General features: G+C 53.8%; 2 protein-coding genes across 13 annotated transcripts in view; one reads left to right on the forward strand and one right to left on the reverse strand.

Moving 5' to 3' along the window:
- PTPN1 (protein tyrosine phosphatase non-receptor type 1) overlaps window positions 1–15,668 on the forward strand; it is an 80,429-nt gene extending 64,761 nt beyond the window's left edge. For 4 of the 5 annotated variants that reach the window (XM_077873570.1, XM_077873571.1, XM_077873572.1 and 1 more), the window contains one exon: window positions 359–2,451. In XM_077873570.1, the coding sequence (XP_077729696.1) occupies window positions 359–382 (24 nt within the window). In that variant the 3' untranslated portion in view covers window positions 383–2,451. Of the gene's footprint in view, window positions 1–358; window positions 2,452–7,177; window positions 7,307–8,437 lie in introns of those variants that run through there. The other variant, XR_013365449.1, reaches the window with a different exon arrangement.
- RIPOR3 (RIPOR family member 3) overlaps window positions 1,798–15,836 on the reverse strand; it is a 75,662-nt gene continuing 61,623 nt past the window's right edge. For all 8 annotated transcript variants that reach the window (XM_077873562.1, XM_077873563.1, XM_077873561.1 and 5 more), the window contains 10 exons: window positions 14,078–14,650; window positions 11,454–11,584; window positions 10,409–10,532; window positions 9,626–9,761; window positions 9,046–9,207; window positions 8,380–8,541; window positions 7,706–7,908; window positions 6,497–6,580; window positions 5,016–5,106; window positions 1,798–4,554 (listed from right to left, as the gene is read on the reverse strand). In XM_077873562.1, the coding sequence (XP_077729688.1) occupies window positions 4,451–4,554; window positions 5,016–5,106; window positions 6,497–6,580; window positions 7,706–7,908; window positions 8,380–8,541; window positions 9,046–9,207; window positions 9,626–9,761; window positions 10,409–10,532; window positions 11,454–11,584; window positions 14,078–14,650 (1,770 nt within the window). In that variant the 3' untranslated portion in view covers window positions 1,798–4,450. The remainder of the gene's footprint in view (window positions 4,555–5,015; window positions 5,107–6,496; window positions 6,581–7,705; window positions 7,909–8,379; window positions 8,542–9,045; window positions 9,208–9,625; window positions 9,762–10,408; window positions 10,533–11,453; window positions 11,585–14,077; window positions 14,651–15,836) is intronic.

The following is a 15,836-nucleotide window of genomic DNA, read 5'->3' on the forward strand; positions in this document are numbered from 1 at the left end:
GCTATTTCAGAAAACCACACGTTAGAAGTGTGTTGCTGTTCAAGTGAGGGGAAGGAGGAGGATTAGCCTCAAAATTCTGGTCGTGGAAATCACCTCACAAGACTTTTTAGAAATCGTTTTAAATACTTTCTCTCTCCTAGTGACCATCTTTGAGTTCATCAGATGGTTTAGCAACACGTAAACAATTTTTTCCTTTGGGGTGATTTTTGGGAAGGACGGCTGTTGTAAAAGAAAAATGAAACCCCCTTCCCTGGAGGCTGGAGTGGCTGGGGAGGCGGGGGGCTGGGGGTAGTGCAGGAGTCTGCAGCTCTGCTGGGGTGGGTCTGGGCTCATCTGAAAATGTTTGGTTTCATTCCAGTTCCTGTTCAGCAGCAGCACATAATCTGACCCACCTCCACTCCACCTCCACCCCACTGTCCGCCTCTGCTCGTAGAGCCCGCGCCCGCCTAGCAGGCATGCTGTGGTAGGTAAGGGCCGAGGACAGCGTAGCCAGCCGTGACCTGGACGGACGTTTGTTCTGCACTAAAACCACCCTCCCCAGGCTGTTGGTTCTGACTCCTTTCGACTTTGTTCCCCCTCCCTTTCCTTCGGGTACGAAATCCACAACCCATTTTTTGAGGAGAACAAAGGAGAGTATGGTGCTGGCAGCCTGCGCCCAGCGTGAGGCTCACCCCGCCCAGGGCTCCCTCTCAGTGCAGCCCAGCACATCCCGGTGGGCAGTGCACGGTGTCCTCTCCCGGACCTCCACGGAGACTGTGTGTAGTGAGCCTCTCCACTCCATATTTATTTTTGGTTTTGTTTTTTTTTTTCCCCAAAGGCATCCATAGTGCACTAGCATTTTCTTAAACCAATAATGTATTAAAATTTTTTGATGTCAGCCTTGCATCAAGGGCTTTATCAAAAAGTACAATAATAAACCCTCAGGTAGTGCTGGGAACGTTAAGACTTTGCCATGAGCCTGCTGCGTCAGACCAGTACTAGGAAGGAGGACGGTTGTAAGCAGTCATTATTTCGTGACATTGTGGGTAACGTGAGAAGAAGTTTGGCATATGTTTATAGAACATGGGATAATATATACTGAACACTTGGATATTTAAGATACATTATGTGAGATTACTTTGTCCCAGTTACCCCCTCCTGGTTATCTGCTAGAATCTTGCTCTCGATCACTGCCTTCCCTGTGTGTATTAGAATGCATGTATGGTCTTCTAATGTCCTGATCAAATCCACGTGCTTGAAATACTTAGCTCTCTGCTTATTAATGTGCCCATGTATGAGTCCAATCTACTTTTGCATGATCTGATCATTACATGGCTGTGGTTCCTAAGACTTGCTGAAATCATCGCCACTCAGTGATGTTTTCCAGTAAGAGATATTTGCCGAATTCCTGGCATGACACTCTGGTGACTTCCTGGTGTGGCCCAGCCTGTCCTTGTCCAGCTGGGTCCCACTGCAACTCAGACATTCCAAGGGTATGGGAAGCCGTAGTCACACCTCACGCTCTGGACATTCAGGCAAGCAGGGTCCCCCCCAACACCTTGGGGATCAGCCTCCACGGTCAGAAGTTCATGCTCTTCGCGAGCAGACTGTGATTGGGAACCAAGGCTACTGTTGGAAACCACACGTCCTGAAGCAATCTGGGTGACAGTCCCTCGGAGTCCACCTCCCACCGTCCCCTTCCAGGGGCCTTGCTGAGAGCCACGTCTGCCCCCGCCCTTGAACTCTGGGGGACTGATGGTGCTCACGACTCTTCCTGCAAGGGAACTTAAGACCTCCACATTAAGTGGCTTTTTTAACAAGAAAAAAAAAAAAAAAAAAAAAAACAAGGCAGCTGTAGCTCACGAGCTGCTCTTTTGCCAGCATTTTCACATTTTGCCTTTCACATGTTAGAAGCCCGTGCAGAGAAATTCTGTGATGGGAACATTTGAGGCATTGCTCTGCAGAACCTTGGTGAGGTGTGGATGAGGCTGAGGTGCCAGGCTGTAAGCATTTTTGAGTTGGGCTTGTTTGTTTGTTTTTTGAAGTCCTGTATATGTATGTAGTAGTTTGGGTGTGTGTATATATAGTAGCATTTCAAAATGGATATACTGGTTTAACCTCCTATCCTTGGAAAACAGATGGCTCTCCATCTTGTTACACGTATGTTAGAGAAGTAGCGAGCTGCTCTGCTATATGCCTTAAGCCAATATTTACTCAATAGGTCATTATTTTTTACAATGGCCGTGGAATAAACCATTTTTACAAAAATAAAAATAAACAAAAAAAGCGAGGTGTTTTGGTATAATACCTTTTCAGGTGTGTGTATACATGGATGCATGATGGGGGGTGGGGGGGCGCGTCTCAGGGTCTTCTGTGACCTCACAGAACTGTCAAACTGTACAGTTTTCCAACTTGCCATATAAATTATGGGTTTGCATTTTAGTTGCAACAATAAAATTTTTTTCTAAAGAACATGGATTTGGGGTACCTCCCATGCCTTTTGTTTAATGGGCCTAAAGCCGGACGGGCACCTTCTGGGGATGTGTGCGCCTTTGAGCCAGGGGAACTTGCCCTTCCCGGTAAGTTTGACACGTCATACCTCAACCCAGCTTCTTGGACCACGACAAAACCCACCTTCAAATTGTCCAGGGCCCTTGGGTACCTTAGCAAACCTACACAAGTTGCTTGGAGGGCTGCTTAGAATGGGTGCCTAGCCAGCTGCCTGTAAGACACTATGGTTGCCACTACTCAGGAGCTCTGTTGAGCCACCCTTGATGGAGAAGTGACATGATGAAATGTTTATGTAGTCTTCCCTTCTTGGATAGTTAAATCTTCTCTAAAGTGACTTGTTGACTTTTTGTTCTGAAATTTCAGATTTCTAGAACATTGCAAAAATATTTGTACAAAGAATTCCCTTACATCCTCTAGGGTTGTATGACGAGCCACTGAGTAAAAGAGTGAATGGTCAGTGCTGTGGCCTCTTGGCAGGATCCACAGAACCAGAAGGGTACACAGGCTATGGTCCTGTGACCCTGGAGCACCCACGGAGGACTGTGGCCAAGGGATGGTGGTGTCCCACCCTCTGTCACTTCAGTCTTTGTTTGGGATACAGAAATGGCATCTAAGCTTTCACGAAGAGGTGGCATGCCAATGTGGGAGAAAAAAAGCTGAATCTGTAAATCAGATGAGGCCAAGGGCTAGATAAGGAGAGGCCGTGCTGCTCAGTATCTGTTAGGAGTAGGCACTTGGGGAACCTTCCATGAGAACGGGGAGCATCGAGGGCACTCAATCCGTAGCTGTCCTGCGTGACAGTGTGAGAACCCGCCTAACTGAGCAGCAGGCCTGAGAGCACCTTCGGGACACCAAGGGCTATCGTTTCCCTCCCTGGGAGGCTGGGGCAAACCGCCACTGCTCTCTATTTTTTTCAGGTAAAGGGAAACACCAATAAAAATCATTTTAATCAAAATTTCAAAAAATGGAATTTAGGGACAAGGCAAATAAATATACCAAGTTCAACTGAAAAGCACAGAATGTATATACAGGAAGTTTACAGGAGAAGGTTCCAGTCACAGAGTCCCCAGCGCCATTGTCAGGAATCACATTCATACCCCAGGCTGTCTCCACAGCTCATCACAAGAACAGTTCGGGGCACGTTTGAGAGTTTTTAATAGACTTAAATAGGAAACTCATTTTCTTTCTTTGAACATGTTCTTCAGGAAATCTTTTTTTGAAACCAGCTTTATGGCTTGCAAAGCAATTTACTAGGCCTGACGTTGACTTGCTTCAAAGGTTTCATTCCATTTTGATGAGTTGAGGTCAAAGTGAATGCTTTTCCTGATGTGACACTCAAGGTTTCTTGGCCATTTTCTCTGTGCTGCTGAGCACGATGAGAGTGAAACCCGTGGTCAGCAGGCTCCACCGTGGCCACTGGGCTGCAGCCCGGGTTAAGAAGGTGAATCGTGAATCCCTGGCTCCGTGTCTTCCCACCGTCCCCAGCTTGCCAGGGTGACAGCTGGCTGCTGCTGACCTGACCCACCGGGTCCTCAACAAGACCGTCAGCCCGTTGGCCAGTTCACTCCCAGTCGTCATTGAAACAGAAGCGCCGAGCGGGCTGCCCTGCAGGGAGACCCCAAGTGCCGTCTGTCCCTCTGGGAGCCTTTTGCTCCAGGCCTCAGCCTGCCTGACCTTGGCCCCTTCGTAGTGCGGCTGGCTGAGGAAGGTGAGGCCAGTTCTCAGAACAAAACTGACCATGTGATTAAAACCCTACAGCATCCCCTTCTGCTTCTCTGCATGAAAACCCTCATTTGTGCCCCCTGGGCTTTGTAACTGGTCTGGAGATGGAAGAGCAGCTCTGGCCAGCTCACGCTTCCGGGGGCAGCACACGGCGTAGCCCCACCCCAAACTCATCCCTGTGTCAAGGCTTGTAAGCAGTGAAAACAGAGAAGCCAGATCTGCGCCCGTCCTCTGAGGCCTAAAATATCGTGATTTCAACATCCGCCTCCTGGCAAAATGCCTCTTCTCTTTGTTCCAAGCAGAGTTTGTCCATCTTCTCAAAAGCTAAGCGTCCTTTCTCACCTGAAAGATTAAGGTGATCGGTCACTGGATTGTCCCCACCTCAGTGTTCCTGCTCTGCTGAGCCAAGACAGCATTGGTTCTGACTCATGCCGGGGTCCTGGGTGCTGCTGTGAGGGGCAGAGGCGGGGAGCATTGGGGAGCTCTTGCCTTCCCCTCGCATAGACCCAGTCCCTCGCCCCTACGTTCAAGACACAATTTGCTGAACTGTATTCCTGCCTTGCATCTGGCTCTCATTCCCCTGGATCCTAAACTGAAGTTTAAGAGGGAAATAAAGCCATCTTGCCATCTCAACCATGAAGGAAACCTGTCTTGGCCAAATGCAGTTAAATGGGCCCCTACAGCGCCCAGCCCCTGTGCTATTTTGTATCTTGGAGGGCTGGCCGAGGCCTCGCTAGCACAACCTTCCAGAGATCCTCAGGCACGCCACTGTACCGCACATGACCTCTGATGCTGTACTTTACCAAATGACAATGTTGCTTCCCGGGCTGCTGTTCGTACGGCCTCCAGGTCAGACTGGCACAGGCTGGCGATCTGATCGATGCTTTCGATCCCCTGTTTGAGGTGGGGGCAAAGAGGAACCATTAGGGGACGTTTTAAGTAGCAGGTGGAACCTACTTTTATAAGCTCTTGCAAGGCACCAGCCCTGGCATGCTCTCTGGGGCCTCAGCCCCTTCCTTTTCTAAAGGCTTACAGTTTTCTTACATGGCCTTAAATTCATCAGAAGTGCCATTGGAAGTGCCTCTCCTTTTCAATCCTGCCACCTGCTAGTGAGCCAGCCTATCTTAAAAACAAGACCTGCTTCCCTCTGGACCTTCGTAAATCGTCCTTTCTCTCCTAACCCTCCCCTCCTGGTCAGACTGAGAGCATCAGTCAGCACCCAGATGTGGGTGCAGCTGACACTCGTTGCTCTTTCCTCCAGGGCCAAGGACTAGAGTGCACTTCAGCTTCCTCTACAAGGGCACCCACCTCTACCCTCCTTTCTGGTTGTTTGAGTATAACCAGATGGTCCTCCTAGAATTTCCCTTTGGTTCTTTCCAGAATGAATGGGATGAGTGTGATCTCTTTTTCATCTAGCAAATTGGCAGTGGTTTTTTTTTTTTTTTTTAAATGAGAGTTCCAGATGCAAGTGAGGTTGAGGCAAGGTGGACATCCTCTCACATCTGTTTTTGGGAGTGTAAGTGGGTGAGCTGTATCAGGAGTCTCCAAAAGTTTCATATTCTCTGGCCTAGAGGCACACTTTGTAGAGGGTTCAGCCTAAGGAAATCATTCAGAGCTCCATATATTTTGTAAAGGCTTTGTGCACAACGATGTTTATAATGACACCACAATTTAAAAAAAAAAAAAAGGATGATGAACCTCAATTTTCTACCACGAGAGTGGGGGAATCAATTAACTAAGACAGCCCCTTCATAGAGACTGCTAAAGAACTGCCAGTCTGCCTCTAAGAGTTCCTATTTTTGCCCACTATTTTTAAATTGTATTTATTAGCATGACTAACAATTTTAAATGCTCACACACACCCACAAACTAAAGAAATAACAGCAAAACGCCAACAGTAGTTTCTGCTAAGTATCAGGATGATGGGTAACTGTTACGTTCCTGTATTTTACACTTTTTTTTTCCTACAATGAGCTAATTGTGCTTTTAGAGATTTTTAAATTGAGGATAATCAAACATAGAATCCAAGACCTCAGAAGGTGTCCCTGGGGCTACCTGCTTATTCAAGCAGAGCCCGAGCAAATGCTCCTTGACAACTGTTGAGGGGCCTCTGCTGGTGGATTTGACGTCTGCTCCTCTAAAACGAGCTCTTCGGGGACCTTTTTTTGGGGGGTGGGGGAGTCCCAGTGGAATAATTTTGGAATGAAATTTTTTTTTTTAATTAACTTTGACATTAACCACAAGCAGGCTTCTTTCCATCCCCGGCGAGGAAGGTTAGACTCACCCTGAGGTGTTTGAGTGCCACACACGCGGCCTGCTGGAGTTTTGCATCGTTCTCGGTCAGGGCGTTGGTGTAGAAGAGCAAAGCCTGGGGAATAAGGTTGCTGTGAATGGGGGGGCTGGGCCAGCCAAGTCCACAGTGCCCATGGCCAGTGCTCCTGGTGCTGGCAGGAAATCACGCCCTGCTTACCTTTCTCTAAACAAAAATCAGGCCCTGATCTATTCATCTCTGGGCCAGGTGCACCCTGTCTCAGAGTATCTGCCGCAGTGTTTAGGTTTCCCTCTAAAAACACTGGTCCCTGGGCTGATGCTAATCAAAGTGAAGAAAGCTCTTTTTGTCTATTAATATTTCCCAAATCTAGATAAAACACTGCATCAGAGAAATCAGATGTCCGGCCAGGGCCAGCTGAAGAATTGGGTGCACAGAGGGAGGTGGCCCTGGGAACACCCTTTACCAGTCACAGCAACAGCCCTGTCCCCTCGGCCCCCTCAGCTGGGAGAGAGCTGGCACCGGCTTCACAGCATTGTACAGGCTTATTGGGAAGCACATGAGGATGCACTTGGCTGTGGGGTGACCCAAGAAACCATAGTAAGGCCTCAGTATTGCCCTTCTCCACCTTAATTCTCGGATAGTCACAGGTCCAGAAGCCTAAGAGGCATAGGGGTCCAATTTCTTGGTTTGCAGATTGACACACATTAGTTGAAAGTAAATGAAGATGACCACGAGAATCCAAAAAAAGAAACATTCTACACACAACTGACATCTCAGACCAAACAGATATGTTGTGCTGGAAGCACCAGGATGAAGGAGGTGGTAAGGCTGTGGCGGGAGGTTCTGTGGCCTCCTCGAGTGGTGGCCTGGCAGCCCCAGCCCAGCCCCGTCCAGCCCGGATCCCTCCCGGGGCTGGTGTTGCCCAGGGCCGTGGTGGGAGAAGGGCAGTGTTCATGCCACTGGAGCATCCCTAAACCAAAACCTCTTGGGGTGCCTGGCCGGCTCAGTTGGTAAAGCATGCAACGCTTGATCTCAGGGTTGTAAGTCAGAGTGGATATAGAGATTACTTAACCAAAATCTTAAAAAAAAACAATAAGCCCTTGCAGTGCATGCAGCCCCCTTCAAAACATCCCTCACTCCTTTGTATTTTTCTGAGAAAACCTACTTCCCCAGAACTCACATGTGGCCAGGGGGCTGTCCCTTCCCGTCCTCACGCCATACCTTTTCCCGAAAGCTCTTGTTCCTGGCTGCACCGGCCAGGCGAGTGCTGGCTGCCCTGCACACTCGTGGGGTCCCGTCCAGTTGGAGCAGCGCCCAGGCCTTCAATGTCTGGGGCAGGGGCTGGAGCTGGCCCAGCCGCTTCCCCTGCAGTTTCCTGACAGCCTTGCCCTGCCCCGCACACTGCAGCTCCTCGACGAGTGTTACTGGAAGAGAGGTGGGCGCGGGGTCCCTCCGATTGCAGTCTGGTCTTTTTGGCCACTGCCAGGAGCCAGGGGGAAGCAAATCCCAGAGCAAGCCGGTGCGATCACCAAAGCTCAGTCTGGATTGCTTCCAAAGGGGCCTCCTGGACTCCCTAGAAGGCCTCGCAAGGGATCAAATACACCCTGAAAATTAATAAAAACCTCAGCCCGTGCTGCAAGGACTCTGGCCAGCCGTGCGTCACCCTCCTATCCAGCTCTAACCCCCGTGCTTTGTAAAGCCTTCCTTGGGAGCTGATTTCACTACATGGGCTGAACATGCCATCTCATTAAATCTGGGTTCTCGAAAGAACAGCCAGAGGGGAAAGGTGCAGTGGCTCCGAGAAACTGGCTTCCAGAGAGCCAGGAGACGGCCCCACGGACGGATAGTCCTTCGTGCTCACGACGTTGCTCTGAGGCCACCGTCCCAGCCCCTACCTTCCTTGGTGAGCTGGGCGAAGTGCTTCTCCAGGTCAGAGACACTGTGCCTCTGCAGGTAGCCGTGGAACTGGAACCAGGTGACCGTCTGTTCCTCGGGAGGCCCGGCTGCGGGGAGCAGCCCGCCGCAGCTGAGCACCTGCTCCAGGAGCCTTCTGCACGCTGGCAGACACGGGAGGAGGCCGTGAGCTCTAGAGACCGCGCCCCGGAGCCCCGAGGAGCTTCTCGGCCCGGCGCGGCTGGGTCAGGTAAAGGCTCTCGACGGGCGTGGGGGGAGCCCCGCTGGAGCCACCTCTGCCCGCCGGAGCAGGCTGCAGCGGGGGTTCTCGGGGCCCGGGGCTGGGGAACCCTCCGGCCGAGCAGCAGCCGGGCGCTGCGTGGAGCTGCACGCGTTCCAGAGCCACGGCGAGGGCGTACAGGTGTCCCCCTCGGTCGTCGGCAGAGGAAGCCGCTCTGTGTTCCGAGGGGGGTCCGGCCTACCTTCCCCAACGTGCTGCCAGAACCCCTATAAGCTTCTGGTGGGAGCTGCGCTGTCTGCCTGCCCAGAAGTGGCCCAGCCGGCTAACGTGGGCGGCCTCGGGGCTTCGCAGACCCTTCCTGTCCCCCCTCCGGTGCCATGAGACATGGGGGCACAGGCAGGGCAGAAAGCGGGGGGCGTGGGGGTACCTATTTCCAGCTGTCCTGGGTACTTCCCGCGGACTCTGTGCAGGAACGTTTTCTTGAGCTGGTTCAGCAGCGTCGTGGCGGGGCAGGACAGCACCCTGCCGGGCTCCGTGCACCCTCTCCACAGCCTCAGGCACCCCTTCCTCCGAGCGGCCTGCGCAACGACTAGAAAGCCCGGGGCAGGACCCGACTGGAGGTGGGGGAGGCCCAAAGAGCTCCTCCCGCGCTAAGGCCTGGAGGTCGGGGGGTGAGGGGTGACAGCTTCCCCTCCCACGTCCAGGGGGCCCGCAGGACTGGCAGCTTCAGCTGTGCGTGCATGCCCTGGGCCTCTCCCCCCCCAGTCCTCACGGCAGCTGGGAAGGCCCAAAGAGCGTGTGCCGCTGACTCCAAGGCTCTGTGGCCTCCCTTGCCGGCCCCACAGCGTGTGTGTCAGGGCACAGCCCAGCCACCGCCCCAGCTCGTACCCCCCTGGGCTCCAGTTAACTTTGGACCCGAGGAAGGAAGATGAGGCTCCCCCGGGCTTCGAAGCCCATCACTTGATGCCATTCCAAGAGCAGCCCGTGGGTGCTGGGCAGTTACTTACTTTCTTCAATGGATGTTGCCTTGTTGGCCTTCTCAAAATCCAACACAGAAAGCATCTCCAGAACCTGCTTTTGCTGGGCAGCTTCTTCTAGAAGGCATTCCTGGACCATCCTCGACAAATTAGGAGAGGCCAGTTTCTGGAAAGCAGCCCACGATGCTCCAGGTTAGGGCAGAAGGTGCCCTCTGAGGTCGACAGTCACAACTGCAGCTCCCACCAGCCACCGCCCTCCCCTTGGCCCATCCTTTCTATGCTGATGGTTGTTCCCTGACTGTCATCTGGGGATTCCCGATTCGCCAAGGTGAGATGCGAGGATGCAGGCTGTGGCCCGGGGCCACCTTTGCCACCAGAAAAGGCTAGCCTGCCTAGAAGTGGAGCCAGCCAACACAGGAAAGCAGAGCTGAGAGAGAGAGACCCAGTTATGATGACATTTGAAACCCCGGATCCAGCTGGGCCTGAAGCCTGCCCCTAAGCCTTTCAATTCTGTGAGCCAAAAACCTCCTTCTGGTTGAGCCAGTTTGGATTGGAGTTCTGGCATCTGCAACTGAAAGAGTCGCAGCTTTTGGTTCAGAGCACTTGGGATGCGTAAGAGCCACGTGACTGTTCGGAGGAATCTCCTCAGTCTCACTGGCTCTTGGGGGGGGGGGGTCTCTCTTCCTTTCACGATGCTCCCCACCACCACCGTCAAGATCAGTTCTTCTCAAAGAGGGTTGCCAACCCCCAACCTGCAACATGGCTTCCCAGCAAACTGCCCCCCTCCCCCGCCCCGCCACATTCCTTAACCACCTGCAGCAGAGCTTTGCAGACTTGGAGGTGGGCCATGAGCAACCTGTCCAGCTCCAGGGTGCCGGCCGTGAGCTCCCTGGATGACACCTTCCGAGATGGCGGTGGGGGCGGGGTCCTGTCCTTTCTGAGTTGGATTAAAAAGAAGCAGGTGACTATTCCAGTTAGCTCAGCTCCCTCCAAGAGTAGAAGAAACCCTCCCTCCTTGGAGAGAGCTGGTCAGGGAGGCCTGCTGCAGGTCCCAGGGAGACAGAGCTATACCAAGGAGAAAACCAAGAGGAAAAGCAGCAAAAGCCAACTCAGAACAGGTGCTGGGATGGGGGGAGTGGAGGACACCTCCCCAGGTGGCCGATCTGAAGTCAGAAGTTCAAACTAATCCTGAGCTCCATCACTTTGGACAGGTCTGCCCCCCCCCCCAGCCTCAGTTTACTCATCTGTAAAGTGGGGAGAGGAATACCGAGCTCAGGGCAGTGACGTGTAAGTGCGACCCTGCCAGTCAGAATGCCTGGCATCGTGTTGGCTTCATGGTAGGAGCTGAGCCTGAGGCCTGAGGACACTGGGACACTGGAATGTCAGGTGGGAGAGCCACCCCCTCCCCATGGGATCGTGAGAGGAGGAGACAGAGTACTGTTTATCCTCTGGCGGCTGCTGAGATTTGGTACCAGAGCCCAGCGTGAGTGGGGCAGGCGGGGGATGCTTAGCCAAGAAGGAAGTTGGTGTCGGAGGTGAGGTTGTGCAGAAGAATAGGGAGCACGGCTCACTGCTGCCCGTTGGTGAGGCAAGAGTACAGAGGTCCTACCGTGGACCTTATCATTTTTTAAGATAAAAACAAAAACAGCACATTGCTCAAAGCTCAGGACCCTGCTGGGGGACTGTCCTTCACTCGGTGGCCAATACAGGCCTGCTCTGTGCCGGGCAGTGGGCATGCAGGGGTGAGGGGGCAGGACAGATGGGGCCCAGGGCAGGGGAAGCCATAGGCCAGGAGGCAACAGGAGGCATGGACTAAGGCTGGTCCCCAGGGTCAGTGCTGGGAGGAGGGTGCACTTACCGGAGACCCTGGCAGCCCCCAAACAGGGACAGCTCCTGTGGGGCGAGGTCAGCATTGAGGAAGGTGAAGCTCTCCAGGATGCACTCCATCAGGCTCTCGGCAGAGGCGTGCTCCTGGCGGGCTCCACGGGGCTGTGGACAGAGCGGGGAGACCTTAGGGCAGACAGCCCACCGGACCTTAACAGGCTCCGGCTCACGGGCAGGGTGCGAGCCTCGGCTGCCCAAGTGCAATCACCCAAGTCCAGGCCGGGCACGGGGTGCGGCGCTCCTTGAGGTCCCTCCCAATTAGCCTGTGACAAGGTATGGCTCGAGAGCACAAGGGACACAGATCTGAAGGGCCTCACCCAGCTCACAGACACCCACAGGGACAGGGCAAGAAACAGGAGTGAGCGAGTGGCCCCGGGTGGGGAGCAGGAGAACGTGTGCCCTCCCCCAAGAAGCCAGGCTGCTGCTCTGCTCCAGTGGACACCTGTCACTTGAGTGTTGCTAGATCAATTTTTAAAAAAAGATTTTACTTGTTCATTAGAGAGAGAGAAAGAGAGAGAGAGAGGCGGAAACACAGGCAGAGGGAGAAGCAGGCTTCATGCAGGAGCCTGATGTGGGACTCGATCCCAGGACCCCAGGATCACACCCTGGGCCAAAGGCAGGCACTAAACCACTAAGCCACCCAGGGATCCCCTCAATTTTCTAAAAAAAAAAAAAAAAAAAAAAAAAAAGCTGGAAACCTAGATTTTTGTGGAAAGCTGCCAGTTTTTAAATATTGACAGCTAATTCCAAATTATTTTTTAAAAAATGGAAAAATGGTATTGAAAAAAACAAAAGATGGTATGGGTCAGACCAAACATCTCTTTAGGAGGCTCAGAGGCTGCCAGATGAGCCTCTGGATTTCAAGTATTCTTTAAAAAACAAAAAAATGTTTTGCTTATTCATTTGAGAGAGAGAGAGAGAGCAGGGGGAGGGGCAGAGGGAGAAGCGGACTGCTGAGCAGGGAGCCTGATGTGGGACTCGATCCCAGGACTCTGGGATCATGACTAGAGGTGAAGGCAGACACTTGGCTTCACCGACTGGGCCCCCCAGGCACCCCCAAGTGTCTTCTCCCAGGGAAATGCAGGAGGGAGAAGACATTAGAGGCGCCTCCTGACTGACAGGGGTGGGAGAGCGTGGTGGTGCCACGGCTCCTGCCACTGGTCAGGTCTCCCAAGGGCAGGTCCCTTCCTCGGCATCTAGAAATCTACTCCTGGAGATTTTGGCCTCCTCTCCGTACATGGCAGGACTCCAGGGCTCACCCGGTCCCCATCCCGGCACACCCAGGCCTCATCCCAAACAAAGTGCATGCAGGGCACCACCTGAGCAGACACTGCCTCGAAAGCCAGAACTAGGCTCCCAAGAGTCGAGCCCACTCAAGAAAGGTTTGAGTTGGGGCGTCTGGGTGGCTCAGTGGTTGAGCGTCTGCCTTTGGCTCTGGTCGGGATCCCGGGGTCCTGGGATCGAGTCCCGCATCAGGCTCCCTGCATGGAGGCTGCTTCTCCCTCTGCCTGTGTCTCTGCCTCTCTCTGTGTCTTATGAATAAATAAAACTTTAAAAATCTTTAAAAAAAAAAAAAGGAAGTCTTGAGTTACAAGAAAATAACAAGGCCAGTTACGCCTTGCCTGATAGAAAAAAAAAAAAAAGTGTGTCTGCATATATCTGCACATACACACGCACACACGGAGGTGGTTCCTCATTATTCGAGATGTGCCAAACCGTCACTCCCAGAAGTGCAGAGATTGAGCCCCTGGTCACGACATTTTCATCAACCCATCAACACAGAAGCTTGTTTTATGTGTTTCTGTTTGAAGACACTTTACTGAATTTACACGGATGATTCACTGGCACTGACCTCAGGCCCCCACAGCACTGTCACCCGCGCTGAACCACGCTGAGCTCACACATGCGTCCTCTCCGTGAGGCCCAGCACAGCCTCCCTGCACTCGGGAGCACTAGACTGCACTTCAACACGGCAGCTGGGCCCATTTTAAACCCTGAAATGCCCCCACATAATTTTTAAAGAGAGCCAGGAAACTATTTCAGTGCCAGCGTGTCCTACACAAAGACGGTAGTTTCATAAATCAGATGATGTGAAGTAGGTACTGGCGTTACACATTTTATCATCCATGCATTTGAAGTTGTGTAATCAGGAAAAATCCAATAATCCGCCCGGGCCAGCACCCGAGGACGGCCCTTGCCACAGGCCCTGTGAGGAGCAGGTTCAGGGAAGGGTGTGCAGCTGCGCGGGGTCTTCTGCGGCCCCGGCTCTGACCCTGAACACACCCCAGATTTGGGAACCGAACAGCCCCACCTGCCCGGGGTCAGAAGATGTCTGATGGGCCCAGGTTCTTGGCCAGACGTGGAGCAGGTTATCTGCCCCGATGCCCGACTTCCTCTTACTATCCTCCTCCCAGCCAGTGAGGGCGACTGTTCTCCCCACTGGACAGATGAGCAGACTGAGGCCCAGAGGGGAGAGGCGCAGCTGGGTCACACGGGGGTGAGGCCAGGGTGCCGGCCCAGGCTGGCTGCCCCCAGGGACCACTGCCACTCGTTAGGCACTAGTAGAGCAGGGCTGCCGCCCCTCGATAATAAACCTACCTTCAGCCGGTCCCTAAAGCCGAGAACCTGGAACTCCAGCTCCCGCAGCTGGGGCTGGGTGGGGTCCACGGACCTCAGTAAATCCAGGACCTCTTGCAGGGGCCTCTCGAGGGCCACCCCAGGCCCATCCACTCCGTCCTCGGTTTCTCCTTCATCGTGGTCTGTCTGGCTGCCCGGATCTGTGTGGTTGTGGAAAGGGGAACCCCGTGGCGGGCTGGGGCCCTCTATTCCCAAATTCCTCCAGCCAGGCTGCTCCACAAATGGGCCTCCCGCCTGGTGGGCCATCTCCGGCAGGAGGCCCAGGGGTCGGGGGTCCTCCTGGGCCTCCTCTTCAATGGAGGTGTTGGGGCCGATGGCCAGGGGCAGGAAGCCCACGTCCGAGGTGGATGCTGATGTGCTGGTCTCGGCGTCTCGGGGGTCCTCGGAGCTGAAGGAGTCCATCTCAGGCAGCTCCTGACTCTGGCTCCGCAGGCCAGGGCCCCGAAGGTCCCTGTCAGACAGGTAGCTGAGGATGGAGGTGGCCCTCGGCCCACCCAGCAGCAAAGCCTGCGGTGCTGGCTGCTGCAGGACAGACTGGGGAGGGGGACACAGGACCAGCCTTACTGCCACACCAGGGACCGGGGCAAGGCCCCCAGCGGGGCTGCCCTCCCCAAACGCTTGCGCCAAATACCCACACTGTCCCCACAAGTGATTGGCGCCTGGAGGTGCAGATGGGCCCCTGCAGCCTCTCTGCCCCCATCCGCCTCGTCCTTCTCTCTCACTCCTTTCCAGGCCCTGCGGCCACCACGTCCTCTGGGCTCTCCCTGCCTTCCTGTCCCAAGGCCTTTGCAGTGACTGTGCTCTCTTCCCAGAACATTCTTGCCCCCTAGGCCATTGTGGTTACACCCCCATCCCCCCAGGTCCTTCCTCACGTGGCACCTTTCCTGGGGTCCTTCCCCTGGGTGCCCTATTTTAGGTGGTAACTCCCACCTTGCCCCATCAGTGCCCTCCCCCTTCCTGGCTCACGTGCCCAAGGGCCTTACCCCCTGGGGCAGGCAGTGCTCCCTGAGGGCACCGTCCTCACCCCGCCACGGAGTTCTCAATGAATGAAGCGCATGGGCCCACACTTGCCCCTCCGCCGCTCCCCTTCCCCGACCCCTAGGCAGACCCCTAGCAACACTCCGCGTTCCTACAGCACCACCTGTTTTCGTCAGCACTTCTCATCAATCCACTCATTTCATCCTTGCAAACCCCCACCAGAGCGCTGCGGTTGTTTTCAGTTCTCGATACAGAAACTGACGGCCAGAGAGGTGGAGTGACTTGCCCAAGGTCACACAGCAGGTGAGAGGCATAAACAGAACTTGAACCCAGCCCACATGGCTCTAGAGTCCATACTCTGGACCAGATACGATTTTTTTTTTTTAACTGAAGTATGCTGGGCCCACCCTGGCCAGAATATGGAAGAAGTGGACAACGATAGTCGGCGCTAAGGAAGGGACCCAGATCTCCGGGGGTCACGGGAAAGAGGTGTTTTACTCTATGCTTTGTCAAGGTATTGCCTACCAGAAACATATATTTAATTTTAAAAGAAATAAATTGGAGGCTGAGGCTATGGCTGGAGTGATAGAACCATCCAGAGAACCGCATTCCAGACTCCCAAGAGAACCAGCCAAATCCGGAGCCAAGTCCAGAGGCCCCCAGAATGGAGGGCTGACAGCGAGGAAGAAAAAATACTGAGAACCACTCAGGATGACCCCAAAACAAGGGAGGCTGAGTCCAG

Source organism: Canis aureus, chromosome 26 (genome assembly GCF_053574225.1).
Source record: "Canis aureus isolate CA01 chromosome 26, VMU_Caureus_v.1.0, whole genome shotgun sequence".
NCBI classification, from domain to species: domain Eukaryota; kingdom Metazoa; phylum Chordata; class Mammalia; order Carnivora; family Canidae; genus Canis; species Canis aureus.